The 17,612-nt window shown below is 43.6% G+C and overlaps 1 protein-coding gene across 1 annotated transcript in view; it reads left to right on the top strand.

The window, feature by feature from the left end:
- Window positions 1-17,612, top strand: part of LOC137304105 (catechol O-methyltransferase domain-containing protein 1-like) — a 48,892-nt gene that overhangs the window by 18,702 nt on the left and 12,578 nt on the right. Inside the window, exon 5 of the mRNA XM_067972583.1 lies at window positions 3,255-3,309. Coding sequence (XP_067828684.1) covers window positions 3,255-3,309 — 55 coding nt within the window. The remainder of the gene's footprint in view (window positions 1-3,254; window positions 3,310-17,612) is intronic.

The raw sequence follows: 17,612 nt of genomic DNA, 5'->3' as shown, positions 1-17,612 counted from the left end.
TAACATGACTCAATAACCTTCCTTAGGCAATTGATACAGGTTTGAAAATTGATTGATAATTGCAAAAAAAATATTAAAACTGATTTTAAAAACTGCAGGAGGAAAAACTAATCACACTCTCCTGCTTTTTTGCATTGATTTATGGGGAGCTAAAATTGGCCTCAACACCCTTAGGTCTAGAAAGGGAAAGAAATCCTCCAAGTTTTGCCACTGCTCAAAACAATGTCTTGGAGAGAAAGATGGAAAGACTGCGAGAGGGAGATGGATGGAGTGGGAAAGGGAGCGACTATCAAACAATATTTGACATCGCGCCACATGAGATATTATGACAGGCGACAAAAGCTTGGTCAAAGAGAAAGGCTTTAAGGAGCGTCTTAAGGAAGAGAGAGAGGTTTAGGGAGGGAATTCCAGCGCCTAGGACCTAGGCAGCTGGAGACACGGCCGCCAATGGTGGAGCAAAGAAAATTGGGGATGCGCAAGAGGTCAGAATTGGAGGAGCGCGGAGATTTTGGATTTTGGAGGGCTGTAGGGCTGGCGGAGGTTACAGAGATCGGGCGGAAAACCTGCTTCCTCATTTCAATGTCTTCCTTCGTCACTTTACAGCAAAAAACAATCTGTGAGTTAAACCCCGACCCCCCCCCCCACCCCCGGACTGCAACCGTGAAAAAAACTTTTAATGGTGTTGCTTTAAATGTTACGAATTCTGAGGTGAGCGGATTATTAAGTGATCCTAGGAATAAAATGGCAGAGGTTACTTGCAGAAACCTGAAACTCTATTTACAGAAGATTCCAGTTCCCTCTTCTCTAATAGAGAGATTAGAGAGCCCAGGCTATTCCTCCCCCGATGCCCATTTGTGCTCCCACTCCTCGGCCTCTGGATCCTCCCCTCCTGAAGTTCCCTTTTTAAAATGTAATTCTTTCTTTTGTAAGTCAAACCAACATCCGGCCCTACTGCTCGCATATGTCAAAACTCTACCTGGCCCCATTCGCACCTGCAGCCCTGTTGCTGGACTTCACTCAAACCCACCTCCCATCGCACCTGGGTCCACCAGACACAACAACCAGGGCTCCTCATCCTGCAAGAATCATTGCTGGAAATCCTCTGGAGTACTGAGAATGTGCCCTTACCTGGATCACCTTTGCTGTCAGCCGCAACTGCTGGTGCATCGAAGGCTCCAGTACTTGCTGATCTTGAGAGGAGGAGGAGGAGGTGACTTTCAGTAGAGGTTCAGCTGGCACCGCAATAGCTGATCTTGCTGAGCTGGTGATGTTCCTGGCTCACAGTGAGGAGGGTTGTGGGGGAGAATGGGGTCAGGTTCTGCGAGACAGCTGCTGCTTTCATTGAACCCTGGGAGTGTACATGTTTGGGTATGGGGGAAGAGGCAGAATGGATTCCAGCACAGGCACGATGGGCCAAAGGCCACCTTCTGTGCTATATCATTCTAGGATTTACATGTCCCACAGTGCATGTATTCTGAGTTATCCATAAACCTGACTAACTAGAGTCTGATGGTGTGAATTAATTTGGTGTCTAGATTTGTTTGATGTTACCTCGATTCCTTGATTTTTAGATTAGAGACTTGTATTTTGTGTTTGATTTCCATTATTCTTGCTGTATAATAATGAGATGTGAACCCAGTGATGTTTACCATAGCTCGAGCATCTTCCTTTTCACATTTTGTTGAATTTTAAATTATTCAGTTTTTACAGAATTACTTTCACTTGATAGATTTGCTGACCTGTGCAGTAAGAGATTGTGACAAGTTTATACAGAAACATAACTGAATTATCCCCGATTCAATTTTGAAATTCATTTTTTTTTAATAAGACCTGAAACACTTGGGAAATAAAATTAATTGAAAGTGAAGAAGCTCTTGTACAAATAGCCTGTTTCCTCCTATCTATCTATCTATCTATCTATCTATCTATCTCTCTCTCTCTGTTTATCCACTCTCCGCTGTCTTGTCATTCTATCGCCAAAGTTTACAGCCTAGAAATTTGGGTGCGTCGGCAGGGTAATCGGGGGTGGGGGGGTGTCAGGGTCCAGAGTCTGCGATCGGGGGCCAGGGGGGGGAGGGTGATTTGGGGGTCGGGCCAGGGGGGGGAGGGTGATCGGATCCTTTAATGTGAGGTTGGGGAGAGCTCGCCTGCATTCAGATACGGTACTTCCTTTGTTGCAGGCGTTCCGTAGGGCTGGTTTCTGAGTGCAGCCGGCGATGGAGCTGGCTGCCTCCGGACAAACCAGTGTTACAGTGGGGACCTCAAGAAAGTGTTAGGACCCATTAACTGCATATGCAAAGGGCCTAACATCTGCTTCAGGCATGGATAAAGGACGCCTCTTGTTTGTCCTTGTCCAATATGGCGGGTGGCACACATCTGACCAGAAGCGTGTACTGGTTTCCTGCCCGCCAATTTGGGCCCTTAACAGGCCACGTAGCACCTGTAAAATGGGCACTACGTGGCCCAATTTTTAAGCCCATGGCTTCACTCTGGAGAAATTGGAGCTGTTCAGTCTGCTCGAAAAAATATTGCTCTTATTGACTCTTTTTTTAAAAATTAACTCTGTTACGATTATACCAGTTCTCATTTGGGCCCTCTGTTTAATCACTGCTCTCCCTGTCGTTTCATTGGAAAAGTTTCCCAAGCAGAATATTGCATCTCCGTGTGTTGGTGCGACATTGGAGTCTTTGTAAAGGTTTGCTTTAGATACTGAAGCAGCTGCTCGATACTCTTTACTCAAAAATCCAGTTGCAATTGCCTGGAGCAGCTAAGGTAATCCTGTTCACAGTCATCGAGAGAGGAAGATATCAAGGTCCCATTGTACTTGGTGTCTAACAATACTAAATCTTCTTTTTGTCATCCCTTTCCTCTCCGGAGCAAGGTGAAGAGGGGGTTTTAGTTCTGGTGAGCCGTTAGTTATGTAGATAGCTGCAAGCTGGTGCTGTTCTGCTCCACTGTTTGATGGTCCTCGTTCTGTCATCGTGACTAATGATTGCTGCTGCTGCCGTGGGGCCTGTGATAAATTGAGGCCCAGGCTGTTCATTCGAGCTGGATGGCTTACCCTATTCCTAGTGGGGGCAAAACCTCAGCACGTTCATCGAGGGTGCTTCATTCTCCTGTCTACATTTTTAAAAAACACTTGCAGATAACTCTTTGCTTCACATGAGAGCAAACAAAAGTTGTCAAATTAAATTATTCATTCATGCTGGCTTCCTGTTTTTTTAAAATTAGATTTCTGTGCTGTTTAATTGCAGGCAAGAGTGGAGCATAAAATTGACCTTCGGATTAAACCAGCATCTGAAACGCTTGGTAAGCAAAGGACACCAGAGAACTGGCAATCAAATAATGATTAGTAATACGTTAACTTTTTCAAGACTGGCATCGTTTTTGCACCAGATTTATAATCTAGTTTCAACATTTTTCCCATTTGCCCTCATCTTGATTTAACGGGGTAAATGGAGGAGAGTTCACAATGCCACATATTCCGTTCCTTTACTGTATCCAGCTGCACAATGTCATTTATTCAAGCTGTGTATATTTTAAGGACTGTTATGGCCCATCACCAGCATTATCATGCAGATTATTTTTCGAATACCTTCAGTGTCAGCCTTGGCTCAGTGGGTAGCACTCTTGCCTCTTCAGCCAGAAGGTTGAGGGTTCAAATCCCACTCCAGACACACACAATCAATGCTGACGCTCCAATGCAGTACTGAGGGAGTGCTGCACTGTCAGAGGTGCCGACTTTCGGATGAGATGTTAAACTGAGGCCCTGCCTGCCCCCTTAGGTGGACCTAAAAAGATCCCATGGCACTACTTTGAACAGGGGAGTTCTCCCTGGTGTCCTGGCCAATATTTGTCCCTCAGCCAACATCACTAAAAAAACAGATTATCTGGTCGTTATCTCGTTTTTGTTTGTGGGACCTTGCTGTGCTCAAATTGTCTGCCGAGTTTCCTACATTACAACAGTGACTACACATCAAAAGTACTTCATTGGCTGTAAATCGCTTTGGGACATCCTGAGATTGTGAAAGGCCCTATATAAATGCAAGCTTTCCTTTCTTGTGGTGAATCTGATTTAGAATCAAAGGCCAAATCCCTGGAAACAATTAAAACATTTTTTTTAAGAAAGAAAGAAATAAACGCACAAAGCATAAAGAAGCTTCCAGTGCCCCAAATCTCTCTACATCCCTCTTTTAATTGAATGAACTATTTGATGGTTTAAAAATGTTCAACTACAATTTGAAAAGTGTACTTGAGATGTTTCAGCACTGTGCAAATGGACATATCTCTCATGGGTATCAATGGTCCTTTTACATGTCGAACTAGCCTGCATGTTTCTGGATGGTGCAGTCAGCCAGCACAAGTCTGCTATCAGCTGGATGTCACCTTTTTCCATAGTGCTGAGCAGCATGTGATAGGCACCATCTTCTCTACATTTGGGCACAATGGGAAATGATAAGCTCCACTGATTGTGGAAAATGTTAAATTTCCATTGGTACTACTCCGAAATGGAGGATATCTGACTGGTATCGGCCATTCCCCGTGCAGACATGTCGTGTTGTAGGACTGTGAGCTTCCCTGGGTGGACGCATGCAGTCAGAGTTGGTTTAAAAGGTTTGATAAGTTAAAATCGGTTCATAACACAGTTCAGTAGCACGCATACTCATGGCCAGAGTGTTAGCTTTCCATAGCTGATCATAGGTTCTAGTACACAGGAAATTAGGAAAAGAAATCTTTCCTTTTTTAATTTTTGTTTCATTCGTTAAAATGTCAAATTAATCGAGGCAGATGTGGCCTTGCCCAGTTGGGATAGGTCCTGCTTCCTATAGATGGCACTATGTCCTTTAGAAGTGGCTTACTGCTGATTGGCTTTAAATACCATCTGTACCATTTCCTTAAATTCTGCTTTAATATTGCAACAACTTTTAATGTTCCCACTTTCTTTAACAGAATATTGTCTTTTGTGAGACTGTGCTGTATAGCAATTGTAAAAACAAGTCTGAGTGGATTGCTTGAGAATGTATCTGACCTGGAGATGGAAGAAGTTCATTTGAGGGACCCAACTCCATAACTCTTGGACCATAACTAGGGGATCTCCTGTGGCGGTGCTCATCAGCACCTGTCAGGAGCTGGGAGGCACTATTCCTTCCAGGCAGGAACCCTGCATCCTCCGTAAACTTCAGCTCATCCAAAACTCTGCTGCCCGTATCCTAACTCGCACCAAGTCCTGTTCACCCATCACCCCTGTGCTCGCTGACCTACATTGGCTCCCGGTCCGGCAACACCTTGATTTCAAATCCCTCCATGGCCTCGCCCCTCCCTATCTCTGTAACCTCCGCCAGCCCTACAACCCTCTGAGATCTCTGTGCTCTTCCAATTCTGGCCTCTTGAGCATCCCCAATTTTGATCGCTCCACCATTGGCGGCCATGCCTTCAGCTGCCTAGGCCCTAAGCTCTGGAATTCCCTCACTAAACCTCTCCACCTCTCCTCCTTTTAAGACGCTCCTTAAAACCTACCTTTTTGGTCACCTATCCTAATATCTCCTTATGTGGCTCGGTGTCAAATTCCATTTGATCGCTCCTGTAAAGCGCCTTGGGATGTTTTGCTACGTTAAAGGTGCTACATAAATGCAAGCTGTTGTACTGAGCATTGTGTTTAGGCAGCTTTTAAATTTACTTTTAAAGCACGCAAGCATTTCTCACTCATTTACCAGAGTCAGCTGGGTGTGCATTAAGGCCAGGCCAACACTGCCAGCTAGAGTCACACTCAGTAATGCAGGAGCACATTATGGGTTTTGTTTCAGCCAAAAAAAAAGAACGCAGTAAGACCAGTCAATGTTTCAGGCTCAGGCCCATCAGCTGGAGATGCAGCACACAGCTCCTCATTTGGAAGAAACACCTAGAGAACAAATGAAGGTTAAACATAATCTCAGCTCATGCTGTTTTGAGCTAGGCAAAGATTTTTTGATCCAGGAGATCACTGGCTAGATAGTGATTAGAAATAGAATAGGGAAGTTGCAGGCAGACTCTTCCACAATTAACCCTGAAGTCTATAATCTTACAAGTCATTCAGAATCCCTGGAATATGACTACTTCTTTGCAGGTTTCTGCTCAATTCACCAAAGAATTCCCTGAGGTTGAAAGGGTAATTGCAAGGTCTAAGCTGCAGGCTACTGCAAAACATTCCTGCTCAGGTTCAGGCCATATTACTGAAAGCCTATCAGCAGATGTACCAGTATGAAGAACTCTGTTATTTGTGTTGGCAAAGAAAAGGAATAACCCACTGCTATAAACCCATCACACTGTCAAATGTCGACCGTAAAATTTGTTCAATCATCTCCTTGCCGTCCTTCCATACTCCATCCTCTATAAACTCCAACTTGTCCAAAACTCAGCTGTGTGCATCCTGTCCCACACCTAACTCTCTACTCAACCATCACTCCCATCCTTGCTGAACTACATCGTCTTCCTTATCCCCTAACACACTAAATTTAAATCCTCGTGTTCAAATCCATTCATGGCTTTGCAGCAGCCTCTCTGCGACCTCCTCCGGCCTTGCGCCCCTCCCACACCCTTTTGGTCGCCCGACTCCGGTCTTTTGTGCATCTTCCAGCCCCTCCCGCCACCATCGGTGACAGAGCCTTCAGCCACCTCAGCTCGACTCCATGGCACTCTCCCTAAATCCCTCCACTTCTCCACTGCTAACTCCGCCTTTTAAAAACTTCCTCTAAACCCCATTTTTGTGACCAAGTTTTTGGTCACCTCCTCTAGCTCTCGAACCGTGTCCCTTGTCTGTTCCTTTATTCCATTTATCTATTGCCCCCTCCATTAGCATTTCAATGCTTACCTCCCTTAACACCATCCTGATTCTCTCAGTTGTTTTTTGCCAATCTATTCCTTTTGTCTTTGTACTATCTGTATCTCTCTCGATCGTTATCTTTAACTTATTACACTGCGATCACGACTCCCTAGATGTTCTCCTACGCTTACTTCTCTTATTTGCTCTGGTTCATTTCCCATTACTAGGTCTAGCAATGCTTCCTCCCTTGTTGGGTCAGAGTGGAGTCTTGTACAATCTGTAAAAGCTCCATCCCCTTCTCCCTATCACTCCCTCTCTCTGCCAGTTTGTTGGGGGGTTGAAACTCCCTCGTGATTATAATTCTGCATTTTTTATACATTTAATAGATGTGTCTACATATTTCTCTCTACTACCGTCCACTATTTGGTGGTCTGTAGTATACCCCTAGTAGTGTGACTGATTCCTTCTTATCCTTTATCTCAATCCATATGGATTATCTTTGTTAGTAATGTCTTTTCATGCTACTGCTATTTTGTTATTTCTAATTAACACAGCAACCACACCGCCTTCCTTCCGTTTCTTTTCTAAATACATTATAGCCTGCAATATTTAATTACCAATCCTGACTAGTGTGCAACCGTGATTCCATTATCCCTATTACATCTATTTCCTCACTTCTAATTACTGACTCCAATTCCCCATTTTGTTGCCTAAGCTCTGTATATTGCTACAAAGGCAATTTAATATGCTTTTATTTTTCATTACTCCTGCTTTATTTTTAATGGGTATTTTGTTATTACTTCCTATAACCTGTTGCCTGTGTATTTATATTAGCTTTGTCTCTTGTACTCTGACCTTTGTTCTCATCCTTCCCTTTTCTTATCTTTTATGTTACTATTATTTCTACTCAAACTCTTCCTCTCCCACCGTCCACCTGAGAGGGCAGATGGGGCCTCGATTTAACGTCTCATTCGAAAGATGGCACCTCTAGCAGTGCAGCACTCCCTCAGTACTGCACTGGAGTGTCTCCCTAGATTTTGTGCTCAAGTCTCTGGAATGGGACCAGACTCAGAAGCGAGAGTGCTACCTACCACAGAGCCATGGCTGACACTAACCTAACTTTTCCCCTTTACCTACATGTTAAAAACAACCAGGAGGAGGCTGTATCTTTGTGAGTTAACCCTTAAAGTCCCAAACCTAAGTTCATATCAGAAACGTGTAGTTTAAATCAAAAACCCCTCCTAGGTGAAATGGCCAATAATCCCTGATTGTGACACTCACTATTATGGGTGAGTCCCAACTCTTGGAGTGTCTTTCTTTTCCTTGAGATCGAGGTAACGTTCCTGAGAAACTAACAAGAAATCCTGTCCAGCAATTGCTTTTGATTCCTAGATTTATCTTGTACTTTCATCAAATCTGATGCCAGTCTTCAAAAACAGTAAAGCACTGCGTTACACTTTGTTTTAAGTTTAAAATATTAAGCAAACTTATTTTCCAAAAGATGAACAAATGCATCAGTAACAGTCGAGTAGTATAATGTTACATTCGCGGTAAACATCCTTCCACCTAATTCCTTGAGTGGACAAAATAATGAGATTGCGGTTCTAAGAACTAAGTTCAACCTTTGTAATTAATTTCCAAATAATAGTGTTTATTGTTGCTGGCGTGGAAACCTAATTAATCTAAACTGGTTGGAAATTCAAATCGAGACATCAGCTCTCTGGAGTTTCGAGCTGATGATTCATTTCTCAGATTTTCAAATAGACTCCCTGATTAAAATTGAATCCGTCTTGTTATATTCCAGGAAAGAGTTAAATTGGGGACATCCTGGATTTCAAATATCCGACCAGGAACTGTCACCTCATACAAACTGAGTCAATCACACGGCATTGTTTTAAGTTTTAATTATTCCTCTCTCCAGCCTGTAACTAATAAAACTTGCACCAAGCTTATTTCAATACAATGTTGCAAGCATCTGAACTGCAGTCATCTAAACTGCTAATGCACTGTACTGGATGTAAAAGAACAAATCAAAACGAGACAAAAATACCTTTTTGTTTATCCATTACTTCCCCCTCTCCCTCCCCCAGATTCGGTCATCGTGAGAGCTGCCGACACGGTTTTTGTGAACACCGAAACGGCAATAATTCCTCATCTGACAGTGGCCTAGAAATTGGTCTCCGTTTTTCGGGCACTGCTCGGACAACTAAGGCCCCAATATGGCAGGCAGGAAGCTTGCGTCCATTTCCGGCCAGATGTGCTCTTCCCGCCTTATCGAGGCGTCCTTTACCCACGGCTGAAGCAGGCAGTAGGCCGTTTGCATATGCTAATAAGGGTTCTAACTTTGGATTGAGGTCCTCTCTCCAAGATTGGTTTGCCCTGAGGCGGCCAGTGCTATCGCCGGCTGCACTCCGGGAAACCAGCCCTTGGGATCGCCTGCAACAAAGAAGGTAAGTAATTTACCTGAATGTGGAGCCGGGAGGAGCAGGAGTGCTTTTGTGGCCAATGGTGGTTATCTTAACTACGTAATCTACTTGCTACATCTTTCCACTATCATGTACACCTGCAGTACCGTTCTGTCAGACTCCTTTCAAGTCTTGTCTCAATTTGTAGCCTCAGACCAGATGTTCATCCTTGTATCTATAGCGTCCCATTGGTTCAGGCTGGGTCCTTTGCGTCCTCTAACGTAGGGTCAGTCTGGGCAAGTGGAAGCAGAGTAAGGAGAAAAGCCACAGACTGGGACCAATAAACATGAGAAACCACCGCTACAAAAAGCAGGACTGAGTGTGGGGGGCAGAGAAGCATTAGGAGGTTGGGGCACCAATGGGGAGAAGTTAATGAGGAATCACAGGACTGAATTGGAGGAGTGTAGTAACTGGGAGTGTGAAGGAGTAAGTTGGAGGAGTGTAGTAACTGGGAGTGTGAGGAGTAAGTTGGAGGAGTGTAGTAACTGGGAGTGTGAGGAGTAAGTTGGAGGAGTGTAGTAACTGGGAGTGTGAGGAGTAAGTTGGAGGAGTGTAGTAACTGGGAGTGTGAGGATTAAGTTGGAGGAGTGTAGTAACTGGGAGTGTGAGGATTAAGTTGGAGGAGTGTAGTAACTGGGAGTGTGAAGGAGTAAGTTGGAGGAGTGTAGTAACTGGGAGTGTGAGGAGTAAGTTGGAGGAGTGTAGTAACTGGGAGTGTGAAGGAGTAAGTTGGAGGAGTGTAGTAACTGGGAGTGTGAAGGAGTAAGTTGGAGGAGTGTAGTAACTGGGAGTGTGAGGAGTAAGTTGGAGGAGTGTAGTAACTGGGAGTGTGGAGGAGTAAGTTGGAGGAGTGTAGTAACTGGGAGTGTGAAGGAGTAAGTTGGAGGAGTGTAGTAACTGGGAGTGTGAAGGAGTAAGTTGGAGGAGTGTAGTAACTGGGAGTGTGAAGGAGTAAGTTGGAGGAGTGTAGTAACTGGGAGTGTGAAGGAGTAAGTTGGAGGAGTGTAGTAAGTTGGAGGAGTGTAGTAACTGGGAGTGTGAGGAGTAAGTTGGAGGAGTGTAGTAGGCTTCGGAACCCCAAGTGCCCACAGGGATGCTGATAGTTTAACCAGTTAGAATTGTGCAGCTGATCAGTACTGATCTACTTGTCTAACCAGGACCACCCAACCTTTAGGATATTGTCTCACTGGGTTATCTGCAACTATGTTGGAAGAATCCAGTGACTTGTTCACCGCTGCAGCTTCCATTAACCAACCAGTTTGTCTCACTCATCTCCAACAGTGTGCTGGAGTACCTGCAGATCTCCCTGGTTAGGTATTGGATTGATGCTTCTGCTGCAGGATGTTGCTTTAGTTCCAAACTTGCCAGGTGTGTCATCTTGGAGCTCCTGGACTCTAAAGAGAATCCCCACGTTGCCATCATCCGCTGACCACAGTATGGACACGTTTCCAAGTAGGAAGAGGGAACTTTCTTCTTTAATAGTATCACGTTTTGGAGGTTTTTATGCTGGATTTGCCCCTGGGGTTCAGTGTTGTGAACCACTCCTGCAATCAGGCCTGTGCACTCCCTACCCACAATGTGCCCAAAGTGCCCAATAGCTATCTGAGTAAATGTAGTGAGACACAGAGAACCTTTGTCACTGCTCCAGCCTACTAGAATATGTTGCAGGCCACCAAATGATCTCCTCAACTTTCAAAAGGCAGCAAGATAAACACACTCAGATTGTGGTTTGGGCTATGAACTAATACATTAAATCAACACTACTCTGTATAAACAAGATATTTGCAGCAATTGTAAACTTTTGCTGATGTCCTCCATCAAAAACACAAAAGACCTTTCTCCTGCGTTGACACTCAATTGTAAACAATTTTACAACACCAAGTTATAGTCCAGCAATTTTATTTTAAATTCACAAGCTTTCGGAGGCTTCCTCCTTCGTCAGGTGAACGATGTCACATCGTTCACCTGACGAAGGAGGAAGCCTCCGAAAGCTTGTGAATTTAAAATAAAATTGCTGGACTATAACTTGGTGTTGTAAAATTGTTTAAAATTGTCAACCCCAGTCCATCACCGGCATCTCCACATCTTGACACTCAAAGCACAGTTGCTTACTTCTTGATGTGTCTACTCTTGATGACTCATTCACCTGACTGATTCAGACTGACTAACGAGCTGAGTGCAGGCGGCTAACTGTGAACCTACAACCAGTAGCTCCTGCCCACAGAGCTGTCTAACAAAGGTCCACAAGAGTCCTCTCTCAAACCTGACCCCAGTCTTCAACAAAGAGAAAGCTGTCAAATCACACCTTGTTACTTTAAAAAAAAAATGAAAATCCATGATGTCAGTCACATCGGATATTTGAATTGAATGAAATGACTCGACCTGCTGATCTGTCCCAAACATTTTGTTCAATCAGTGATTTCAGAAAATGACTGCTTGTGCAAGCTGCTGGCAGGGATACTGTAGGCAGGACGGTTAGTGTTTCCTTGCCTTCTCCAAGAGAGCAAGAAAAGGAGAGGGAGCAAAATCAAATCCCAGCTCGCTCAAAATCCCACGGAATCTGCATTAAGATAGAAGTAGCAGCGAGTCTGATAGCATTAAGATTACAAGTTTATGGGTGACGTTTAATAGATTTATTGGAATTTCCAGAGGCACTGATAGTTTTTCCCAATATTTCTGACAATTATTGATCCAAATATATATAATCAAAAGCAAAATACTGCGGATGCTGGAAATCTGAAATAAAAACAGAAAATGCTGGAAACACTCAACATGTCAGGCAGCATCTATGGTGAAAGAAACCGAGCCAACGCTTCAGGGCAATATATAATCAAAATCTGTCCAAAATGATATATAATCTGTATCATCCATCCACAGATTTAGAAAGCGAAGGTTTTTCATTTTTAGATTGAATGATTTAGTTATTCATGGTTCAAACCTCTGCATTGTAATGAATCATAGTAATAAATTATCACGTCCTCCACCTCCTGATCGCAAACAGACGAAGCCAACAGTCAGGTTTACCCCACATGTGCAACAACTCTGCTGCTTAATCATTTTGAGTACTGAATGGCCTTTGGTTCTGTAAACGTACAGACATATGAACATATGAAAATGATGGACAGCAAAAGACCAGCTGGTCCATCGAGACAGCCCCCCCCCTCCCAGTCGTAATACCATAAGCATCATGATTCACAATACCCCCCACCCACCAGCAGCCACGTAATCCCCTGGGAGAGGCATAAAACCAGACAACAAATCCAAGACCAATTTAGGGCGAGACAATCTGGAAAATTCCTCTCCGACCCCCTTAGGCGATCAAAACTAGTCCAGGAGATCACATTGACTGTGATTTATATTATTTAGGGTTCCACCTACCTTTTGTATGCTGTGAAATCCGACACAGCAAGGACTGGTCCAGTTTCTTTTGAACGTGGCAGCGAATCAGTACACGTTGTACGAGCCGGTAACTTGTTCCCTAAGTTTACTATCCTCTGGGAAAAGAAGAATCCCCAGACATCTAACCTAATTCTGCCTTTGTGTAACTTATACGCATGAACCCCTTCCCGTCCTCCCTAACCTAATTAATTGAAATGACCTGTCAGTATGAACACCGTCTAGCCTCCTTATTATTATAACTATCAGATTGCCCCAGAATTTATGCATCTCTAAAGCAAAAAGGCACAGCTTTTTAAGCCTATCTGGGCGTTTTAAGCTGGGATATCATTCTTGTTTGTGGTACTTCTTTGAACCTTTTCCAAAATCTCTATATCACCCACCATGTGAGGGGAAATGTTTTATAACCTGCGACATCTGTAACTTTCAAAGAGGCACTTCCTTCAACAGGGTTTTTGGCAAACTTTTTTTCAGTGTTTGTCAAACTCTGACTCTTGACATGTCACCATGTCCTTGATTCATTAGCTTGTTTCGTGTTACACTGATAAAATCCTTTAATCTGAATGGGTGGCCAATGTATAATTAGTGAACTGCAAAAGCTATACATTTACACTGTGCAGATTGGATATAAATCCTGCAATTTACACAAAGCACATAATCAAAGGGCATCTTGCATTTTGAAGTTGTTATTGGGAGGCCCTCAAACCAACCAATCACTGAGCAAGGGCAGCTTATGTACTTACAGTAATAATAAGGGCTGCATACAGTGACATCACCATCCCTGGCCAGAATGCAGATGAATAGATAATTCCCTCGTAAATCACGCTTGGAGACCACGCTGCTGTAAATGACACGGATTTATTTTTTGCACATAATTTGTATTATGTAACTATCCTCCACTCACTGCATTTTGCTGGAGAAATAATCCTGCTTTGATCGGGAGACTTTGCTGTAGTTTTGGTCATGAGTTCTGTTTGCTGTAGTTCGTAGAGACTCTTTTTTTAAATAGACTCTGCCGTGAGTCCTGCTGTAAGTCCCGCCCTGCCTCCAACTCATTGGCTGACGTGGTGGTGACAGTATTCACTTTGAATAATAGGCTGGTCTAAATTAGTTCTTAGTTTCCAAAGATACAAAATGGCCCAGGATTTCCATGAGGGAAGTGTCAACACAAAGTTAGCCAAGGTTGTTTTGTATCATCTCACCTTAGAGAACTGAGGGCTTGAGGTATTTGGTGTGCCCTGGAGAAGTGCATCCCCAGAGGAGGCCACAGCATCATGAGGTAGATCCACCATCTCTGGCTGTCGATAATTTCTAGATTCTGTGGCCCCCTGTGTGGTTGAGCAGTCCAAAACCAGTATTAATTTTTCAAAGGGTTCATTTTTATTTCTTTTAATTCTATTATACATTAAATAATAGTTCAGAGATGATGTGAGAGTTGACAGGGGAGAAATCTTTAAATAGGTTTCATACCCATATTATCCTCTATTGTTTGGACAGAATGGGGCCAGTGTGAGAGATGATTATGTGGTGGACTGTTTAATGTCGGCAATGCTTAAGCAGGGAGAAGCAGCGTTGGAGAATGAGTCTGATAATATTACTGAGTAAATCTCTGGCTGCACCTGGAAGTGATCTGAAAGAAATGGTAATTGAAGCTGAGCTTAGAATGAGCCAAGATTTTACTAATGAATCTTCTGATGGATGGCAATTAAATGAAAGTTTCTATTAGCAGTGCAAAACCTATTAATCATGCTTGAAGTCAGCATGTCTCGAGGGAAATGCCAGCCTGGGCCTGGCAAGGTTTTAACCTTATTTTACCATAAGCACATAACTGAAATGAGAGTTCCTCCATTGGGGCAAAGAGACCTCATAGTATCATAATAGGTATAGCACAGGAGAACGCCATTCGGCCCATCGTGCCTGTGCCGGCTCTTTGAAAGAGCTGTCCAATTAGTCCCATTCCCCTGTTCTTTCCCCATGGCCCTGAAATTTTTTTCCCTTCAAGTATTTATCCAATTCCCTTTTGAAAGTTACTATCGAATCTGCTTCCACCGCCCTTTCAGTGCATTCCCGATCATTACAACTTGCTGCGTAAAACAATGTTTCCTCATGTCGCCTCTGGTTCTTTTGCCGATCACATTAAATCTGTGTCCTCTGGTTACCGACCCTTCTGCCACTGGAAACAGTTTGTCCTTATTTACTCTGTCAAAACCGTTCATGATCTCGAATACCTCGATCAAATCTTCCCTTAAACCTTTTCTGTTCTAAGTCCTCCCCAGTCCTCATCGCAGAAACCCTTGGGGGTCAGCTTTTTAAAGCACCATCAACTCTACAGGGTGATTTGTGAAATGCAGTATTTCAGTAAGTGGACCCTGCGGAGTTTTGTCAGTGATATATTTTGGACTTTTTGCGTTTGGGGGTTGAGGACCTGGAATCGAAAGGGAAAAAAGTAGCTCACCACCTTTCAGTAGCCTCATTCTGCTGCCGAGAGTGCTACAATGCTTTGAGTAATGATGCCTTAGGATGGCACAGCATAGCAGTGAGCCAATTCACTATGCTGTTATCCAGGTATGGATTCCTCCATGTATTACCCTCTTGTACTACCTCTACAACAGTTCCTGGGTCATTTGGCAAGCTTTTGAGCAGGGTAACTTTTTTTTATATGTGGGGGGTGTGGAGTTGGCCTCTTGCACGCTAACTAGTGGCAAAGTCAAGAGCCTCATTGAGAGAGGTGTGAGATAGATCAAACTCTGAATGGGGTGTGTTGCCTATTTTAAAATAAACTAATTGGGGTGATGTTGGGTTGCCCCAGTGTCACTAACAGAAAAGCAACTGCACAAGTACCCCCTCAAACTGAGGAGACACCACTAATATAATCAAACATACTCTAATTAAATTAAAATAAACTTGTAATTTAAAGCCTTTATGTCTTGCGGTGCCCGCCCGTGGTGGAAGGTCTCGAGTGTACCGGTGGACACCGCATGTTCCCTCTCTAAGGCCACCTGAGCATGGACTAAACTGTAAAATAGAGACAGGTGGCCAGAGAGCCTTCCCCCAGCGGGCCGCGCTCACCCCAGACCTGTGAATGGCCGTCTTCGCCAGGTCCCAGGAGTAGACCCGTGAGGTCATGTTGAGGGCAGGAAGATTCAATTTCATGCCTTTTCCCTATTGGTCCACTGACTAGTCTTGGATCGTGGTTTCTTTTAAGTTCATAAATCTTTTTGTGCATGCAAGACGCAGTTAGCCAATCATCGATCTCTGACCTATTCCGATGAGCTCCCCCTTTCCCTTGTAAATATGTATCAGACAGGAGTATGGAACTCTTGCAGCATTGCCATCTTTTATATTTATATATTTTAAGATGACTTATTTTTTTGAATGATATTGTGCTATTTTATCCAAGTGGAGTAGTTCCATTTATTCAGCATCCTGTAGGGAGATGGGTTTGTCCTCTGGATACAGGACATGTACCCAGATGTATGATGGGTGAGCTCATCTCTCCTCCATGTAGAATGAGACAAGGCTGCCATAGATTCTTCAGCAATGCAAATATATCTTTGCTTTGACCCTCAGTGGGTTCTATTGGCACTGATGTCCATAAGCGTGAAATTTATTTATTGGCCAACCTTGAAAGATTGATCTAACAGCAGATCAATTTAGGTAACATTTTAGTGAATGGAACAAGCTGGGCAGACTGAACCCTCACCTTGTGTGGAAGTTTTTCAGCTACAGATACCTCCAATTTCATGGGTCTGTGGAAGGCCTCAAATATTTGGAAAGCCAGGTGGATAGAATAGATCCCTTGTCCTTTGCAGCAGAGCTAGGAAATAGATTCCCAGATATTGCACTCTCTTCCTTTTTGTCCCTCTGGGTAAAGCAAATGTCATTAAAATGGTGCTGATGCTTAAAGCACAGTTTCTACTATTTCCTTTCAGCTGAATCAGCTGTTTGATAGGATATAGATTTTGGACCTTCACCCGAGTGTGAATGTAAAAAAAAAATCAACAAATGAGCAAGATTTTGGACTTCCTGACTCCTTGAGGGTGATTTTAAACCCCAAGATCGGGTGGGTTGGGGGCGGGTGAGAGTTGGAAATAGTTGGCTTTTTTGGGTCGTAACCGCAAAATTTTCGGACTTGGCATTCCCAGTGGGAAGCCTGTACTTTTCCGTGCCGATGTTAAACCCGTAAATAAAGCCGGGTTGTGGTTGCGACCCAAAAAACAACTATTTTCAACTCCCACCCGCCCCCATCCCACCCGTTCTTGGGTTTAAAATCACCCCCCTTGTGTTACTTTCAATCTTCAATGTTCATGACATCCTATGATTCTGTTGGCCTGGATAATGACAACCGATATGAAGGGAGCTTTTTAATGTTAGCAAGAAGCCAACTGTCCCATTCAAGAAAATGGGTGAAGCTCTTGTCAGTGCATGGAAGTAAGCATGTGCAATCTTTGTTACGCCTGACCATTGCCCATTGGAGAACTGGCAGTATACCTCCACGTTGCTGCCTAGTACAGCTTTAAAGCAGAATGGGGCCAGAGTTTCCCCTCTCTGCTCTCTTCCCCCTCCTTCCACAATGGCTGCAACACTCACCGATTAACCAAACATAATTGAGAGAAATAAAGCAATTCTTTATAACTGTTTGAAACGAGGTGCTGACATTGACGCTTGCTCTTTAAAGGGTAGTTTGGATTGACAGTGGGAATATCCACTTATTACATAAAACAAATGGCTGGTTTCGATTCAGCTGCACTGAATCCTGACTCTAGTCAGCAGGATCTGATGCTGAAGAGCAGAGGTCCACTCGGGGATTAAATGAAATGCACAATACGTTCTTGACATGCTACAAAAAAAAAATCTTGATTTGGTTTGAATCATTGTTTGTTTTTGTCAGTTAGGCTTTCATCCTCCAGAGAACAAGTGTTGAGTTGTTAGGCAGTGTGTGTGTGCTTTCA

Source organism: Heptranchias perlo, chromosome 36 (assembly GCF_035084215.1).
Source record: "Heptranchias perlo isolate sHepPer1 chromosome 36, sHepPer1.hap1, whole genome shotgun sequence".
NCBI classification, from domain to species: Eukaryota; Metazoa; Chordata; class Chondrichthyes; order Hexanchiformes; family Hexanchidae; genus Heptranchias; species Heptranchias perlo.
Note: the sequence above shows the minus strand (reverse complement) of the source record. Positions and strands in the feature narration are given on the sequence as shown.